This window comes from Ostrea edulis, chromosome 1 (assembly GCF_947568905.1).
Source record: "Ostrea edulis chromosome 1, xbOstEdul1.1, whole genome shotgun sequence".
NCBI lineage: Eukaryota > Metazoa > Mollusca > Bivalvia > Ostreida > Ostreidae > Ostrea > Ostrea edulis.
The window spans coordinates 23,842,119-23,863,128 of NC_079164.1; the positions used below are offsets into that span (position 1 = coordinate 23,842,119).

General features: G+C 35.4%; 1 protein-coding gene across 1 annotated transcript in view; it reads left to right on the forward strand.

Moving 5' to 3' along the window:
• The window catches only part of LOC130051272 (uncharacterized), a 116,822-nt gene that overhangs the window by 74,150 nt on the left and 21,662 nt on the right, over window positions 1-21,010 (forward strand). The window contains exons 7-9 of the mRNA XM_056153067.1: window positions 3,804-3,938; window positions 12,040-12,171; window positions 17,689-17,795. Coding sequence (XP_056009042.1) covers window positions 3,804-3,938; window positions 12,040-12,171; window positions 17,689-17,795 — 374 coding nt within the window. The remainder of the gene's footprint in view (window positions 1-3,803; window positions 3,939-12,039; window positions 12,172-17,688; window positions 17,796-21,010) is intronic.

Here is a 21,010-nt window from a genome sequence, read left to right on the forward strand (position 1 = left end):
TGACATAGCTCCGTTATCTGTTATTTTATCTGTTATCTGTTTTCTGTTATACGACTACCAAAATTGTAAATGTCATGATCCCCGGGGTAAAGGGTTTTGACTCCAGGGTAGGGCCAAACTTGTTATATAGTGGTGATGTTTAAAACACTTAAATAACATCTTTAGTGCTGTTGATACTAAATTGAAACTAAATGGATATTTAGAAAGAACAGGTAGTCCTTTACCAAAATTGTAAATTTGATGATCCCATGGGTTGGGGTTTTGGTATCAGGGTGGGGCCAAAATGGTCAGTTATTAATGTGTGAACAATAAGACATTTATAACTTCTTGATAACTATCATTCCAATTCTTTTCAAATTTGATATGAAGCATTCTTGGGACAAGGGGGACATAAATTGTAAATTTCAGGATTCATGCACCCCTGGGGCCTTAGGGCATGGTAAAAATGTCCAAAATTGACCAATTTTCAAAAATCTTCTTCTCAAGAACCGCACGTTTAAGAAAAACTTAATGCATAAAGATGTAGAGCAGGAAAGCTTCTAGCAATTAAAATTGTAAATTTCTTGATTCCCGGGGTAGGGGTTCTGACCCCAGGGTGGGGCCAAACTTAGTATATATCCTGGTGTCACCGGTTTTCGATAGTGCAGTACTATTTTTACATATTTAATATATTCAGCAATTATTTCTCACCTGAATTTTATCTGTTCTAATCAATTAACTCTATCTAATGAATATATGCTGGGTTTTTTTAAAACTATCAAAATCCAGGTAGCATTTCAACTTTCGTTAGATCTGCCATAATCAAATTTGTTTTGACTGACATCACCTATTTTCGATAGTAAGTATGGCGCGCTGTTAGTGTTAAAACAACATTAAATAGAATGATTCTTTTATTCTTATTTTTTTCGACCAAATTGATTACATTAAATAATGAACAAATAAAGCAACTTCAAACAATTTTAAATAGTGGTGAAGGTCCTGAAGACACACACCCAATGTTATTACGCCCATTTATCATATTTTAAAGTTGTCTAGGGGACTTGAAAACATTTGGCAGTAACAATTCACCATGGACACTCATTCCATATTTTACCGACTGGAAAGCATTGCCCAAGGCCTCTGGATCATCATTCTTACAATTTCCTCTCTGGATGGAAAATATCTGCAAAGAAATAAACAAGAAATCAATAAAAACAAATTTTAAAACAGAGAATTTTTTAAAAAACGTATGGTATTATGACTATAATACGTTTCCATACTGTTCTCTTGAACCGATAGTTCACCCAAAGAGAGGTTTCTCTATTTTTAGAACACAGCTTTGAGTTTATTATCAGACGACAGCATAGGTGAATAGGATGCTGTTTTCGACGGAAAATAATCAGATTTTCATTGTGGGTTTTTTTGGCATTGGGAAAAATGGCGTTTTCAGAATAGATGCATACAGAATTGTAGTCTTACCTCTTTGAAAAGCGTAATTCTCGATCTTTTTGGCTATCTGACACTTCTTGTTACTGACGCTGATTTTGGGAAAAACATTCTGAAAAATGACATTACAATAATCAAATGATCGTTAAAAATAATAACCTATCGAAATTAGGATACTATCGAAAATAGGTAATGGCACATTAGTGTTTATGTGTAAGTTTACTGATACATACTGTATAAAATCTAAATGCATACTAAGGAATAATTAGCACAAAAAGATGTACAAAAAATGGTGAATTTCACAACCCAGGGTTTTGACTCTAGGATGGGTCCAAATTAGTCATATCTTATAATGTTTTAATGTTAATACACCTTTTATTTTACATGTATGTGAAGCTGTTCATCAGTGTATGCTCTTATGAGGGCATTGAAGCTGTAAGAACACATCTTGTTTTATACTTTTGCTGAATGTTAAAATTTAGCTTAGATATTCAGAACAGGAAATGTTTTCTAGATTTCATAGCCCTTCGGAGTATAGTGAAAATTTTTCACTAGTACTCAGGTGACTGATAGGGCCTGTGGGCCTCTTGTTTTATATGTGTGCTAATTGATAAAAAAAAAAAAATATTAACACCACAACATACTTATTTTATCATATTTATTTGCTACTAAAATACATTATTTGAAAAATCAACAATCAAATATAAGATTGAACCTATTATTCTAGAATGAAATTACCTTAACCTTTTCTCTACCGTACCGGTCAGTTTGACCGGTGGCGTGTAAAAACAAGACTACGCAAAAGGAGTGCCTCTAAATCTTTGAAATTACGGTCATAAGATATATGATTTATATATCATATTTTTGGAAATTTTCTCTATTTTTTAAATATGTAAAAATTAAGTAAATAAAGCCATTGAATTAAAAAAAAGCATTTAAAGTGAAAGATGTTTTCGTCTAAATATGACACAACACTTTTCGTAAGGCCGTTTTCCCCCTTGAAATGATTTTTTTTATTTTCCCTATGAATGCAATATTTTTTATATTAATTTTTTGAAAAGCATATATTCCCTGCTTTCAGTACATATGAAAATTATTTAAAGGCCTAGCTGGTAAAGTTATAAGAAAATAGCAATTTCTTGCACATGTACATTTTCTTACGATTTTATTTCGCAGATCGACGTTTTATCTGTATATATTTGGAAATAGGGAAAAGTAAATACAGCCTGTAAAAGTAAAACCCAATAAGATAAACTTCAGTTAATTTATTGACATCAAGATTTAGGTCTTTATCCTCCTGTATGGTGGGAAAACTAAAAGTCATATCATGGATCAAAAATTATAGACAGGATTTCCTTAGTTATACCTTTGAAGTAAAAATTGAAATGTTTACAACATATTGAAATCATTTATAGTCTATCCATGAATTGTGTCTTTGAAGTAGGAGAGCATTCTTGAGTTTAAACCTTAGGTTATTCAACCATTTCCAAGCTTCTTTAATTAGTATTCCTATTTTGTTCTATTATAGTTTCATAGTAGGCTGTTTTTGCATGACTAATTAGTGAGTGAAGTGATGTCATTTAGCCTCCAATATTTGGATGAAAGCTATGACGGTGACTCAGGCTTGAGAAGGTGGTGATTCATTTAGATCTGTGGATTTCTGAGTTAGAATTCTTAAAAGTAAACTTGAATGATTCTTGATACTTTATTAGGGCTGTTTTTATTTTAATTCACTTGTCACTAGGGTTATCAATTTTTTTGTTATTGGTCAATAGAGAACTATACTGTTCCTTCAGACCATACAGTGAATATGAAAATGGCTGGCCATTTTCCATATACTTTGCCCTATAGAACTTGTTCTAAGAAAAAAATTGTGAGTACAATGTTACAAAAGTGAAATCAAGAAAATATTTTGCATCCAATAAAAATCTGGATGGACACACAAAAAAATTCTATTATTTACTAGGCCAATTTTTGAGAAATTTTGATAAGTATTTAGATTAACTAGCCCCAAGGGCACATGCTCTTTACAAAGCACTAACCCAAATCCATAATTTACTAGTCCAAGACCATCGGGCCATAAATTATTTGGAGCCCTGCTTTATGGTAGTTGAATTAATAAGACCTCTGGTTTGAGATTTTACAATTTATATCAGTTCAACTATATTTGTTTTGTTCTGGTCCTTTGTGTGTGTGCAGTGGTCATAATTAACATCTGAGTTCTAAAAACAGTGATTTCAAACATCAAAATATATAGGACTGAAAAAAGTCAAGGTCAGTGTTGAATTTTTGTCACAATTGAACATGGCAATGCTTTAATTTTCAAATAAATATGATTGTGACATTGTTACCTATTTATGATATTTTTTATTTTATAGATTCAACATCTGAAAATGATCTATCTTGGGATGAAAAAGAGGATTGCTTTATTATTACTACTGCAAAATTCAATAACGTAGCTCACACACTGTGGAAGCAAAGAGTATCAACAGTTGAAGTGATATTGACACAGGGTAAGCAATAACTCATACCAAAATTTAGAAATTCATAGCCCTTTGGGTTCAGGGATCAAGTTCCAGGTTGAGGCTAAGTTGGCTATACAGTACACAACACAAGTTTTATACACCCCACCTTGGAAAGATTGTTCCATGGTGTGTGTTATTTGCCAATACACACAGCTCCCAGGAGCTTTTGCTGTGGCCGATTGGGTGCCTTGCAGGAGGAGATAATAATAACTAAAAAAAACCATGTACAAATAATATGTCATTAGATAAGGCCAAGTAAAATTAATTAGTAGATTATCATTCAAACTTCACAAAAAAATGGGGCGGGTGGGAGGATTTTATTTTTTATTTTTCGCCATGGTATTTCATGACCTCGAAAATGCCTTCTCTCATTGAGAAAAGGCTTTATAAATCATAATTACATGTGTATTTGGGTTTCTAAAAGGCAAAGTAAAACAAAGTACGTTTATGATACCGGACCGGACATAAAAATATCCGGAAATCGTAATTTTGAAAAATTAAAAAAATCGGGGCGGGGCGATTTTCGAGGGGTGGGCGGGAATGATAATCTACCAATTAATTTTACTTGGCCTAATGTCAGACGTAAATCTGTGATGTGCATATAGGCATACTAAGTAATACATGTATATGTCGAAAGAAATTGCTTTTAAATGCGACAAAAATGTTTTAAAATTGCTTATTGTTAAATTTTTTATACCATATGACACCATAGTAGACTTATAATGATTATGTATTAGTAATTAAAAATTATGTCACAACAGTGGTCAGCAAAATGGTGAAAGAGACATTCCGAGGTTTTTTATACTGGGCTCACAAAGAAGCAATATATTGTCTAGAGTGAATGATGGTTATTGGATGAAATAACAAATACTTTCTAGGGAACATATAAAAACAAATGCGACGAAACTCCTTGCATGTAGATCAGTTGCATGCACATTTATAAAATAATTATATAAAGTGGTTTGAACAATGCATTCTGTATCTACACAATATTCATTAAAATATCTAGAAAATAATTTTCAATGATATAGTCTATTCTTTCATTTATATAGCGCACCCTTTAATTTAGAGATGCATACGAATTTTATGCGCATTAGTTTACTTCGCATTAAATATTATCGCCGTGTAAATGCTATTTAATTCGAATTAATTTAATGTGCATTATTATAAACACACACACACACCCCCCCACCCCCCCCACCCCCACCCCCCCCCCCCCCGCAAACGAAGTTTGGGGGGGTATACTGGAATCACTTTGTTTGTCCGTAGGCACAATTTATCCAAAGTTTATTTCTAATACCGCTGGACATATTTCATTCAAACTGTATGCACATCTTCTATATATTATGTAGTTGTGCATCTCCTATTTTCATTGAAATATTTTAACAGTTATAGAAGTTACGCACATTTTCTTTTCATTTTGGGGGTTGCACACTTTGTCCAGAGTTTAATTCTAATACTGTTGAACAGATTTGATTCAAACTTTATTCTCATCTTATATATATAATGTAGTGGTACATCTTCTATTTTCATTGAAATATTTTAACAGTTATGGAAGTTACGGACATTTTCTGGTTTGGTTGTACTTGTAGTAATAGACACAATTTGTCCAGAGTTTATTTCTAATACTGTTTTACACTCGTAAGTCAATCAGGAATTGAAGAAGTGGAAAGAAGTTCAACAATGAAGTTCAACTACATTTCTTCTCATCCATCCGTCCGTTTGTCCATAGACGCAATTTGTCTGAAGTTAAATATTTCTAATACCGCTGGACATATTTCATTCAAACTTCATGCACATCTTCTATATATACTAATGTCATTTATTTACTGACAAAATCAATGACAAAGTAAAGTTGGCATAACATAATGATCTTTAACAAATTGAATATAAACTAAAGACTAGAAGAGTTGACCAGGGATTTGCAATCATACAGCCTAAAATGTGCCAAATAGTATTCATTGTTTATATTAAGCATATTTTTAGCCGAGTTGCAACGAAGTTGAACTCGGCTATTGGTGTGGTGATGCGGGCGGGCGGTTAATGGGCATCAACAATTGGTTTCCGGATGATAACTCGAAAAGTTTACAATCGAATCAAATGAAACTTTGATATATTGTTGGGTACCAGGTAAGGAAGACACCTATTGATTTTGGAGAAAAATGATCAAAGGTCAAGGTCACAGTGACCGAAATATAATGAAAATTTCAGGAAAATTTGGTTTCCGGATGATAACTCCGAAAGTTTATATCCAAATCAAATGAAACTTTGATATATTGTTGGGTACCAGGTAAGGAAGACCCCTATTGATTTTGGGGAAGGCAAGGTTAAAGGTCAAAGTCACAGTGACCGAATATAAAATGACAATTTCAGAAATATTTGGTTTCCAGATGATAACTCAGAAAGTTTAAATCCGAATCAAATGATACTTGAAGATATTGTTATGTACCAGGTAAGGAAGACCCCTATTGACTTTGGAGAAAATAGGTCAAAGGTCAAGGTCACAGTGACTGAAAATAGATTTAAAATTCCAAAAGGATTTTGGTTTCCGGAGGATAACTCGAAAATTTTTAATTTGAATCAAATGAAACTTGGATATATTGTTGAATACCAGCAAAGCAAGGCCCCTATTGATTTTGGAGAACAAAGGTCAAGGTCACAGTGACCGAATATAGATTGAAAACTTCAGACAAATATGGTTTCTGGACAGTAACTCGAAAAGTTTAAAACTGAAATTAGTTCTTCACAATTATAAATATACCACGTCATTCCTGACTTTACAATGTATCCCATGCAACTCGGCTCATGCACCCCTGGGTGCATAAACTGATTTTTAATATTTCATGTACTTCTGTACTGTAGAATATACACTTCTGCATTCACATTGATTGCCCTGTAGATAATGTGAAAATATCCAATGTGCTTGCATTAAATATTTCCCCATCATCTTATATGCCCCGCGGGGGGTATTAGTCCCATTAGGACAGTTCTAGTTTCTATTCGCATGTAAAACTTTGATCCCTATTATGACCCCAACCTACTCCTGGGTGCCATGATTTTTACAAAATTGAATCTGCACTATGTCATGAAACTTTCATGTAAATATAAGCTTCCCTGGCCAGTGATTTTTAAGAAGATTTTTAATGATTTTCCCTATACATTTGTAAGTAAAATTTTGATCCCCTACTGTGGCCCCATCTTATCCCTGGGGACCATGAGTTTTACAAACTTCAATCTGCACTATGTCATGAAGCTTTTGTGCAAATGTAAACTTCTTTAGCCTAATGGTTCTTAAGGAGAACATTTTTATGATTTTTTTCTATTTATTAGTTATGTTAAACTTTGATCCACTATTGTGGCCCCATCCTTACCCCAGGGGTAATGGGTTTCACAAACTTGAATCTACACTATGTCAGGAAGCTTTCCTGTAAATATCAGCTTTTCTGGCTCAGTGGTTCTTGAGAAGATTTTTCAAGATTTTCCCTATATATTTGTATGTAAAACTTTGATCCCTATTGTTGCCTCATCTTACTCCCGGGGGGTCATGATTTTAACAAACTTGAATCTCTTCTGGTCGAGTGGTTCTAGAGAAGAAGATTTTTAAATGACCCCACCCTATTTTTGGATTTTTGTGATTATCTCCCCTTTGAAGGGGGCATGGCCTTTCATTTGAACAAACGTGAAAGCCCTTTCACCCAAGGATGCTTTTGGCCAAGTTTGGTTATAATTGACCCAGTGGTTCTGGAGAAGAAGTCGAAAATGTATAAAGTTTACAGACGGACAGACAGACGGACGGACAACAGGTGATCAGAAAATCTCACTTGAGCTTTCAGCTCAGGTGAGCTAAATAGACAACTTATATGTACATCACTTCTAGCTAGAGAGAGAATCAAAAAAGAGTTAGTCAGCCTTTTATACTCAAAAGTAGAGAATTCTATATTTTGCACGAGCAAATCAGAAAAATACAGAAAAACACTGAAATCTGTAAATGAAATGTGCTTCACTCAGAGACTCTCAACACAGAATTCTATATAATACTGAAATAACAACAATTGAAGTGTTAGAACATTTGTAACTCAGATTCATCAATACACATCGTATTTACAATGGTAATCATATATATTTCCCGCATTTAAACAAATCAATATTTTTTACATGTGGAACTCCTCAGTATACTTCATACAATCAAAGGTAAACTCTGTATTGACAGGAAATTGATACATCAAAGCAAAAGACACAAAGTACAGACACGTGTGAGAATTTATCTGTAGAATGATAGAACTATAATAATTGATATCATAATAGATAGAAATATAAGACAATACAGTCAATTCCTTGATCATGCGAAGGCTATCAATAATGTAGTTATGTACAACAATAAAAAAAAGAAAGAAAAAAATGAATGATAAGGGGGATCCTTATAATATTATGATGGAAAAATGCAGTTCAGTGGAACCCCGTTATTACGTTCCCCCTTTAGTACATTAGTCTGCATATTACGTTAGAATTTCAAAGCACAAAACCATTTCTTAACAAACCTATATAAAATAGACCTCGTTATTATGTTGTCTCAAGATGCTCAAGATGGTATTACATATGTTACATTGTAAAAATTCCAACAAAAACATAATAAACCCTTAATTACTCAATAGTGGTTCTCAGAATAATAAGCCATTCACACCTTGACTGCCCCATGCAGTCACCATGTAAATTTCCTGGTCTCTTTGGGGATTAGAGACGCTTGACTGATCACACTTTGATAGGATTTCTAGTCAACTCGTACCCTGACCGACTCGTACCCAGGTCAACTCGTACCTCATAGGTCAACTCGTACCCAAAAGGCAAAAGTCATCTCGTACCCAAGAATCTGCCCATAATGCAATATATGTATGCGCATATAAGTGACATATCGCTTAGGTACGAGTTGTCATCAATTGAAGAGGAGGAGTCAACTCGTAACCAGATTCTTGGGACTTTTACCTTTTGGGTACGAGTTGACCTATTTGGTACGAGTTGACCTGGGTACGAGTCGGTCAGGGTACGAGTTGACTTGACTCCTTTGATAGGTCTAGTGACATCAATACCTGTGAATACCCTGTATAGAAGCCAGTGATAAACAATTAAATAATGTTTATTAAGAAATTGTACTCTATGAAATTTACTTCATTTTTCATATTTTGATAATCAAAGAAATAATTTCTCAACCACCTGCGTGATTACCTTCGCTATTAAAACTCTATTTACGGACAGCTTTGGTACCAAACATGAAGGACAAAATATATCGTAGCAATGTTAAAACAGCTTGGGTGAGTGCTTGGACATAAGTGACTAAAGGTGTTCAATTCAAAAATTGTCTGTTGTTTGGACATGCAGCTTGGGTATTCGTAAATCTCGTCCTACATACACTGTCCAGTGTTATCGGCCGATTCGTGCACGGCATTTACCTCAGTGAACATTTTAAAATCCCTTGATGTTGATGTGATTTTAGTGCCATCATTTAGTGTTATAAATGAAATCTTCATGCATCATTATATTTTTATGTGGATTGCGCTTAAATTGTTCTCCGCGTTTATCGTTGGTGAGAAAAAGTGTGTAAGTATTGGGTATTTTGTGCGTTCTGTGTCTATAGTTTTGTTGTTTTTTGGGTGGGATTTTTTTTTTTATTGTGTTGTTTATTGTGTAATAAGAGAACTTAATAAAAACGATGTTTGTTATTTTTTTATACGAATGTTGAATACGAACCGGAACGAGTTATTGAGAGAAATTTACATGAACGCATTATGTTAAAGTTGAACAAAATGGCGATCCAAACGAATGCAGAAAAGCAACGTTTATCAAAACATCCTTCTGTATCCTACACCAGAAATAAAGAAAAGGGATAAGAACATGTAGAATTATGGACATTTAAGATAAGATGTAAATAAAACAAAGTATCATAGTCTTTTAAACAAAGAAACAGTAAAGATATATTCACACACACACCTATTCACGGAGTATCAACGGAAGATATATAATTTCCAAATGATTATTTTACGGATTTCACTTGAACGCTTATTATGTTGCCCCCGGTATTACATTATTTTATTATGGTAAAATGAAAACGTAATAACGGGGTTCCACTGTAGTTCAGGTGAAAGATATGGTCCATATAGGCCTCTTTTTATTGTATAGATCTTTACCTTTTGTTGTTTCCATGGATACATTGTTACGATAGAATATCATTGCATGTTATTTTTGTGTCGCCTGCGTTACGCAGTGGCGACATATAGGGATCACTATCCGTCGTCTTGCGGCGTCCTGCGTCGTCGTCTGGCGACGTCGTCTGGCGTTGTCGTCGTCACAAAAAATTTCTGTCACAGTTTTCTCAAGAACCACATGGGGCAACTCCCTGATATTTGGCACAGAGCATCAGTGTGGCCAACTGTATTGTGTAAGACATTTTCGAATCTGACGCTTATCAACTTCCTGTTTGCCGGGACTTAGAATTTTTTACAGCAAAAAAATTTCTGTCACAGTTTTCTCAAGAACCACATGGGGCAACTCCCTGATATTTGGCACAGAGCATCACTGTGGCCAACTATATTGTGTAAGACATTTTCGAATCTGTCGCTTATCAACTTCCTGTTTGCCGGGACTTAGAATTTTTTACAGCAAAAAAATTTCTGTCATAGTTTTCTCAAGAACCACATGGGGCAACTCCCTGATATTTGGCACAGAGCATCAGTGTGGCCAACTGTATTGTGTAAGACATTTTCGAATCTGTCGCTTATCAACTTCCTGTTTAGTGACAAAAACCATTTCAATAATTTACTTTTTCAACATTATACGTGATATATTACATATAGAATGAACTAGCAGGCGACACATGTCTTCCGGGGAAGACTTAATACTGCGTATTATTTATTAATTAACTTGACTAATTTGTTGGTATCCCCATCCTTAATTCTCCTATGTCCATCCATTTATCTTAACACTTTCTTGTCATTAGAACTCTTGTTTTTTTTAGATGTAGCCAAAAATTCTTTTTATGCCCCCCCTCCCCCCCCCCCCCCCCCCCCCTTGAAAAAGGAGGCATATTGGGTTGCATCTGTATGTCAGTCAACAAACTAAGTGTTGCTTGACGGGCATCAAACTTGGTACTTTGGTTCTGCTTAAGGAGTAGATGAACCCTATTGTATTTAAGGTCAAGGGTTAAACTACGTTGGATATAAGAAGATTATGTTTGCTCAATATCTTGAGAACCCTTAACAGATATCATTTATCTGTTAATTTTGAGGTCACATGGTAAAATACCTAAAGTTAAACTGGACATAGTAAGATATTATCTGCTCAATATCTTGAGAACCCTTTGATAGACATCAAACTTAGTACACTGGTATCTACTAAGAAGTAGATGCTTCCCCTATTGATTTTGAGGTCAAGGGTCAAACAGGATATACTTAACTATTGTCTGCTATCTTGAGAACCCTTTGTTTGACAGATATCAAACTTAATACTCTAGTTCTACCTGAGGAGTAAATGACCTTTACTGATTTTGAAGTCAAAGGTCAATGGTCAAACTGGACATAGTAAGAAATTGTCTGTTATCTTTAGAATCCTTTGCTTGACAGACATTAAACTTGGTTTTACCTAAGGAGTAGATTACCCCTATTGATTTTGATTGAGTTGAACTTCTCTGGCCATAAGGAAATATTGTCCACTCAATGTCTTGAGAACCCTTTGTTTGACAGACATCAAACTTGGTACACTGGTACATATCCTAAGGAGTAAATGACCACTATTGAATTTGATGTCACATGGTCAGAAGTCTTAAGGATCAAACTATTTCGGACATAAGAAAATTTCCACTCAATATCTTGTGAACCCTTTGATGTCAGATATCAAACTTGGTAAACTGGTGCTCCCTAAAGAGTAGATGACCCTCTTTAGTTTTCAAGTCACAAGATCAAAGGTCATGACTGGTTCTTTGGAAATTTATGTTCAGTATCTTGAGAGGTCACATGATTTGGCATATCTTGTAGTTGTGCAATAAGGTTTTGAAATGTATATATTTTTGAATTTTTATTGATTTAATTTTCATTGATTGCAGGCAACTTTGAAGAGGTGATAAGGAATCTCATGTACAGGATGAACAGTATAAAGTACCACTATGTTCAGTATTTGTTCATAGTATTTCCAAACTCTGATGGACTGAATGCGTATATTTTAAACCACCAAGAAGGTATGTATATTTTACATACATCAGGGCTCGAAATTAGCGAGAAATACTCGCAAAATGCGAGTACATTTGAAAAATAGCGAGTAAAAATAGTGGACACTCAAAAATCTTAGCGAGTGGTGATCGATTTACAAACCATGATCGTATCGTATCCGTTTTATACGGTGATGCACTATTTGCTTTTTTTAACTTGCACTCAAAATCATACAAAGGCTCACATGAACGACCGATTTCATTAACCGTTTCTATCCGGGTTTTTCTGTTGTGATTTTTTAAGAAACAAATGCTTTACAAGTCGGACATCGCATTATGATGAAAAATATAGACATGTGCCACGAGTCCTGTTCACTTATTGGGGTGATTAAAATGAATTCCAAGTATGAGGTTTTTGTTATTCATTTATCTAAAAAGAAATCGGGGTCTATGTTTTACCAAGTCTTCTGGTAGTCAATTTTATCAGAATGTCCTCAGTATCTACATTAATTTATTCTCATATTGAGGTCAGGTTGTAGTGATGACACAAGTGCACTGCTCACCGCGTAGACGATTATCAAAAAAGTGCATGGCACTCGTGATCGTGCTGCTTATAAACCATGAGTCCGGGATTCGCTTTGAAAAATCACTAGTGACACCTCTGATGTGGCGTGAAATTGGTCTGCAGTTTTCAGGTTGTGGATTAGGGTGCGATAGTCAAGAGACCTAAACATTGCACCATATGACTTACGTAACTTAGTCTTGTCCAAACGATGCCTGTTGACCCACTAGGCTCAGCAATGATGGGGAAATCATTGCTTAAAAAAAAATGAAAAAAGGCACTGATTCATTATTTTTATTTTAGCTTGTAGGTTTTCATTTTAGCCTGTGGATTTTTTACCCACAGGCTAAATTAGCCTGTGGTAGAAAAAGTTAATTTCAACCCCTGATACATCTACAAAAAAATGATACTTTTCTGTCTCAATGGCTTTGCCGTTGTACAGACATAACCTGAAATAACTTTTCAAATGAAGAATGGTTAAAACTGAAACATAAAAAAGATTTGATGTACAAAAAAAAACAGCGTGAGTTTTATGCATGTTCCAAAAATTTCGTCCAAAACACGACTGACCTTCAAAATTGTTGGCAACTTTGAAGTCCTATTTTTTTGTACAAGCTAGACTTTTAGGTCCATGCAGGATATCATGGATGCCACTGTGCACCTCTGTGTGATAACGCAAAGGACCACCAATATCTGTTTAAAAAAATGAAATGATAATAAAAACAAGAGTAATATATATATAACTGAACATTTTTAATAATATGTTTTTTATATCTTTTTAAACAAATGTAGCAAATAGTTTATTAGGTTATTTAACACATGTGATAAAAATGTGCATTGCTGTGACAGGACAGATAAGAAATTAGGCTTTTGTTATTAAATTGATGAAAATTTCTATTTAAAATTATAAAAATGCATGTGAGTAGAAGTAATGAGAAGAATTTTCAAGAATATTATTTTTTTTGCAATCAAGCAGTAATGTTAATTGGGAGACAAATTATAGTGCAAATGCCCTTGTTAATTGTTTATGCTGTTTCTACTTTTAATCAAGCTAGCAAGCAAATTCATTGATTTGAACACATTTTATTGTATAATACAAAGGGATTCAATTGGTTACAAGCTCTAGCAACATAGAAAATTCATTAGATCCAAATAGTTAATGTTTTACTGAAAACGATGCCCAAACCTCTGTTTTGTTTTGATAATAATGAAGCCACTGTAACCCTGGAGTCTATGTGACACATCCCATTCTTGACACAAAATACCTTCAGTGTGATTTCCACAGCTCAGCAATACATGTGTAAGTAAAGTACCTGTAAGGGAAGGGTTATTTGACTTGTAAAATCTGATGGTAACCCTGGAGCCCATGTGACACACCCCAACCCTGAGAACAGACCCTTCTTTGGAGGAGGAAATTTTGTGCACGAGGGTTATCCTAGAAAACATGAAGTTGAGCAGGAAGATCGCCAGACTTTCCAAGCCAAACTTTTTCCTTGTTCGATATTCATGTGACATCAAACTGCAAGAACAACTGGGCCAATTTCAACCAACTTGTCACAAGCATCCTTGGGTGAAGGGCTTTCAAGTTTGTTCAAATGAAGGGCCATGTCCCTTTCAAAGGGGAGATAATCACAAAAATGCAAAAATAGGGTGGGGTCATTTAAAAATCTTCTTCTCAAGAACCACTGGGCCAGAAAAGCTGAAATTTTCATGAAAGCTTCCTGACATAGTGCATATTTAAGTTTGTTCAAATCATGGCCCCCGGGGGTAGGATGGGGCCACAATAGGGGATCAAAGTTTTACATACAAATATATAAGATAAATCTTTAAAAATCTTTTTCTCAAGAACCACTGAACCAGAAAAGCTGAGATTTATGTGAAAGCTTCCAGACATAATGCAGATTGAAGTTTGTTCAAATCATGGCCCCTGGGGGTATGATGGGGCCACAATAGGGGATCAAAGTTTTACATACTTGTACTAGAATATAAGATAAATCTTTAAAAATCTTCTCAAGAACCACTGGGCCAATTTCAAGCTGAGATTTACATGAAAGGTTCCTTATATAGTGCAGATTCAAGTTTGTTCAAATCATGGCCCCCGGGGGCCTGGTGGGCCACAATAGGGGATCAAAGTTTTACATACATATACAAATATATAGGATAAATCAATTAAAATCTTCTTCTCTAGAACCACTGAGCCAGAAAAGCTGAGATTTACATGAAAGCTTCCTGACGTAATGCAGATTCAAGTTTGTTCAAATCATGGCCCCCGTGGGTAGGATGGGGCCACAAGAGGGGATCAAAGTTTTACATACAAATATATAGGATAAATCTTTAAAAATCTTACTCTCAAGTAAGTAAGTAAGTAATTTTTATTTAAAGTCGGAACTATATACAGGTAACAATAAACATGAGCTAAGAGCTCTTTAACCGACTATATAGCATAAAACACAAAGCACTAATGATATATAATTGCATGCATAGACATAAAAACAGAAATTTGAAATAAAACAGGACGCATATATCTATACAGACATCACAAGTCATGCATATATATACACAGGGTTATGTTGTGAACTTTTTGGGGCTAGGTTGGGGCCACAAGATGGGGTTAACATTTTCATGGGAATAAAGATTGTAAAAAATCTTTTAAATATCACAATAGCTGAATAACAGCAGTGCCAAGGTGACTGAGGTTAGCGATATGGTCCTGAAATCCAACTTAAATTAAAGTAGAGAAAGTACAAATCTGTTTACAAATGTTGTAGATTTCATATCCCCTGGGGGAAGAATTTCTGGTTTTAATAGAGGAGGAAAATTATTTTATCATTTTATATATAAATATAATAGCCTAAGGGCAAAATTTTAGAAATATACTAGCGGAAAAAAGAAACTGCATTATAAAATTTAGTATAAATTTTCTATATTTATTGTTTATATTTATAAAATCTAAACAATCAATAAAGGTGATGTTTTTGAAGAATATCAGATAGTACCCGACTCAGATGCACGGACTTTTTCATGGTTAGTGAACACATGTTGTTTATTGAAGTATTTGTAGGCACAGGTTTTACTGGCCAATACTGTTTGGAGTAAGAAGTGTAAAAGGTTTGTTTGGACACTATTCTTTAAGGAAAACACTTTAGTTTTGACAAAATTTACCCTTCTGTCATGCCACGACTCAGCGAAAACTGCAATGTAATCGTGCTGTTGGGATGCTTCAAACTGGAATGGCACAAAATATTGTAGCAAGACACTTTGGAGTTCTTCGGAACACCATCCAGTCATTATGGAGACGTTTTCAACAATCTGGTAACACTCGGGATCGACCACGTTCTGGGCGTCCTCGTTTGACATCGCAACGACAGGACAACCACATTAGACTTGTGCACCTGAGAAATCGTTTCCAGACAGCAGTTTGACTGCTCGTAGCATTTCTGGACTTCGACCAATCAATCCAAGAACTGTGCGTAATCGTCTGCGCGAGCACAAAATCAGGCGGTATGCCCAATACTGCTTCAACGTCGTATCGCTAGACTAGCGTGGTGCAGACAACATCAGCGATTCAGAATGCAGGATTGGGCCAATATTCTGTTCACTGATGAATCCAGATTTCATTTGGATAGCAGTGACGGCCGTTGTAGAGTGTATCGTCGCGTTGGGGAGCGGTACTAGGACGCTAATTGTGTTGTGCAACATCGACAATTCAGTGGAGGTAGCGTTATGGTGTGGGGTGGAATAACAGCATGTGGAAGGACCCCTCTACAAATTGTTAATGGAAATCTCACCGGCGTACACTATCGAGACGAAATTATTCAGTGCAATGTGATACCTTTCATGCAGAGACAGCAAAATCACATCACTCTGCAGCAAGACAACGCAAGGCCACTTGTTGCACGTGTAGTCAGGGACTTTTTTGTTCAACAGAATGTCGATGTCTTGCCTTGGCCAGCTGTTTCCCCCGATTTATCACCGATCGAGCACATCTGGGATGAAATGGAACGACGTCTATTCCATTTACCAAATCAGCCAGTGACATTGGCTGATTTTGGCCATGCTTTAACCAACATCTGGAACAACATCCCTCAAGCATTTCTGAACACTTTAGTGGCATCAATGAGGCGCCGTTGTCAAGCATGCGTGAATGCAAATGGTGGTCACGCATGTTATTAATTTTGTTAATTCAAGTTCAAATACCAGTGTCTTTCGAGTGTGCTGAAATTGACGTTATTTGACGTTAATTAACATTAATGGATTATGAAATGTTGTAACGAATACATTTGTTAACAGTATTACAAATTTAAAATAAAATTTGTTCATTGTTATTTTTAGTTATTTTTTCATATATTAATTAAATAATGCAGTTTCTTTTTTCTGCTAGTATATATGTAAGTTTTTTGTGGTCTAGTCACATACTCTAAGGTGGTTGGATGGTAAGTAAACAAAATAATTCGATGAACATATATATTTACTGGGGGTTTTTTCGGGGGTGGGGGTGGGGGTGGGGGCACATATGGGGAAATGTATCTTGATTTTGGCTTTATGATGAGTCGATCCCCTTAACAAGAAATAAGAAGCAATTATGGAATAGATATAATTTTGGAAGATTTTTTTCTGCTAATCTTCAGTCATCAACCATTTTCGCAAACAACAAATTCATTGTTCACAGAAACTGTGGAAAAGTTACGATGGGCACTTTTACACCAGATAGATTCAGGTGTATTGGAAATAGTGCACACTTGATTGATTGTTCCATTGAAGTTTAGTTTAAACAATATTAACTGAATTTCATATTGCATATATATTATACAGCAGAATGATAACATAGATTGGAAAACAAGCCAAAAGGCTTATACATGTATATCAATTAATGAGTAAACGTAATTAAATCATAGCATGTATAAGTTTTTTGAAAAAAACTGAAATTATCATTTCTCAAGAATTGAAGGCTGCATGTTTTCATGAAGTTAGTACTATTGTTGTAGAAAATTGGAGACAAAGAACAAAACTTCCACTGCCGGTCATTTTAAAAGTTACTGGAAGTGCTGATGCTGTTCCTAAAGTTATGAGTACACTTCAAGCCAGCATTAAGGTACAAGAATGATCTAGAGAACAAAATTAGACTGCAAAGTGCACTTAGTACATATACAACATGTATGTAGCTGTGACTTTAGGAATGTCACTAATTTAGGTCACTTTAGTTACTTGGGTGACCTGTTTCTGTTTGTCTGTGTCCTTTGTCATGTGTTAACAATTAAACATTAATTTTAACTTATTTTGATAATTATCCTTCCAATTCTTTTCTAATTTGGTATGAAATATCTTTGAGACAAGGGGGGATATAAATGGTAAATTTCAGGATATCTGCACCCCTGGAGCCATAGGGGCGGGGCAAAAACTGCTGAAAATTGAACAGCTTTCAAAAATTTTCTCTTGCAATTGCATATATTTGTAAGAAAAAATATAAATGTATTAAGGCCATAAAAAATTAATCATCTGGTTCTCAGGCCAATTTTTCCAAAATTTGATATGTGAAGGAGACATTTTTATCTTTTTTAATGTAAATAAGAAGGGTACCTGTAAAGTGCGAAACGAAATGAAACAAAACCTAGCGAAACGAAACAGATTTTATAACCGAACTCTTTTAACCATAATAATTAAAAATGGTATCTTAGGCCCCTGTGAAAATGACCACATATAATTAAATTTGCCTCCCCTTTGATGTAAGCTTTCGGCTTGACTGATACAAAGTTTTAAAAGTTGGAAGGGGGTGAGTAAGCACAAAGTACATATCCGAAGTTGATTAAATACCATGTTGAATTAGTTTCGGATCCATACAATACGCAAGATCGTAAATACCGAGTTAGTGGAACTCTCTTGTAAAGAAGTCCGGAAAAGCGTGTCCATCTTGGGCATTTTTTGTTTATTCAAAACATTGGATCGGAAGACGATTTAACATCCATGTGCTTTCCGCAATTAAAAGCATTTTTAAATGAAAGGTGTGTAAAAACGTCTGGATACAGGAAAAATGAACTTCTGAATTTGGCTCGCGAAGCTATATATTTTGACGCAAGCTCTTCTCAGCTTTGGGAATTTCCTGGCTGACAGCAGTGGGGAAAAAATCCACCACATTTCCATTAAAATCTATCATTTGTGGATATTTCTGCGTATTATGTTTCTTTCTTGAATCATTAATATTACTACAGTCTATTGCAATGCAATGATAGTGCACCATCGATAAAATCGGGTGGATCGATCACGACAAAAGTTTCAGAACTGGTATTATTTACGAACATGCCCAAATTCTCGCATACTTTGGGTCTCGCGAAACTTTGAAAGGGGAAAGTAAAATTTAAAACCAAGACGGAAAAAGTAGTTGCGATCTTGGGTATTCAAAACGGAGGGTTACAGTCTCAGAGGTCTGGGGAAATACAATAAATGAGGAGTGGGGTCGCCGGCATTGGATCCGGCTTTGGGTATAGATACATTGTTTGAAGAAGCTGGTGTCTGAGAAAGTTGAAAGAGGAAGAGCTCTTAACCTCTTATTTTATCTCTAACTACTGAGGTGCAAGTACTTTCAATAATGGAAAAAAATAAATAGTATATCATATTATATGAATGCAATTCAGTAAGATGAATATATGTATTATTAGCTCACCTGAGCTGAAAGCTCAAGTGAGCTTTTCTGATCGCTTTTTGTCCGTCGTCTGTCTGTCTGTCCGTCTGTCTGTTAAACATTTACATTTTCAACTTCTTCTCCAAAACCACTCGGCCAATTTTAACCAATGTTGGCACAAATCATCCTTGGGTGAATGGGATTCAAAATTGTTCAAATGAGGGCCAACCCCCTTATCCAAGGGGAGATAATAGCAAATCAGTAAAAATACACTGAAAATTTTATAAAATCTTCTCAAGAACCAGTAAGCCAATTTCATTCAAACTTAATGCAAATCATCCTTAGTTGAAGGGAATTCAAAATTGTTTAAATTAAGGGCCAGGTTCTCTTCAAAGGGGAGATAATCACAAAAGTGTAAAAATAGGATGGGGTCATTTAAAAATCTTTTTCTCATGAACCAATGTACCAGTATAGTTGAAATTTACGTGGAAGTTTGCTGACATAATGGAGATTCAAGTTTGTTCATATCATGGCCCCCAGGGGTCGGATGGCACCACAATAGGGGAAATCATATTTTCTATGTATTTATATAGGAAAAATCTTCTTCTCAAGAACCATTGAGCCAGAAGAGTTCAAATTTACATGGAAGCTTTCTGACATAATGCAGATTCAAGTTTGTTTATATCATAGCCCCCAGGGGTTGGGTGGGGCCACAATAGGGGAAACCATATTTTATATGTGTTTATATAGAAAAAATCTTTAAAAAATCTTCTTCTCAAGAACCATTGAGCCAGAAGAGTTCAAATTTACATGGAAGCTTTCTGACATAATGCAGATTCAAGTTTGTTTATATCATAGCCCCCAGGGGTCGGGTGGGGCCACAATAGGGGAAACCATATTTTATATGTATTTATATAGGAAAAATCTTTAAAAATCTTCTTCTCAAGAACCATTGAGCCAGAAGAGTTCAACTTTACATGGAAACTTCCTGACATAATGCAGATTCAAGTTTGTTCATATCATGGCCCCTGGGGGTCGGGTGGGGCCACACTAGGGGAAACCACATTTTATATGTATTTTTACATTTTCGACTTCTTCTCCAGAACCACTGGGCCAATTTCGACCAAACTTGGTCACAAGCATCCTTGGGTAAAGGGCTTTCAAGTTTGTTCAAATGAAGGGCCATGTCCCTTTTAAAGGGGAAATAATCACAAAAATGTAAAAATAGGGTAGGGCCATTTTAAAATCTTCTCAAGAACCACTGGGCCAGAAAAGCTGAAATTTACATGAAAGCTTCCTGACATAGTGCAGATTCAAGTTCGTTCAAATTATGCCCCCCCCCCGGGGGGGGGGGGGGGGGGGGGGGGGATGGGGCCACAATAGGGGATCAAAGTTTACATGCAAATATTTAGGAAAAATCTTCTCAAGAACCACAGACCCAGAAAAGCTGAAATTTACATGAGAGCTTCCTGGCATAATGCAGATAGATTCAAGTTTGTTAAAATCATGGCCCCCAGGAGTTGGATGGTCCATTGGGGCCACAAGAGGGATCAAAGTTTTACATGCAAATATATGGGAAAAATCTTTAAAAATATTCTTCTCAAAAACCACTGAGCCAGAAAAGCTGAGATTTACATGAAAGCTTTCTAACATATTTCAGATTTGTTTCTTTAAAATGTCATGGCCCCCGG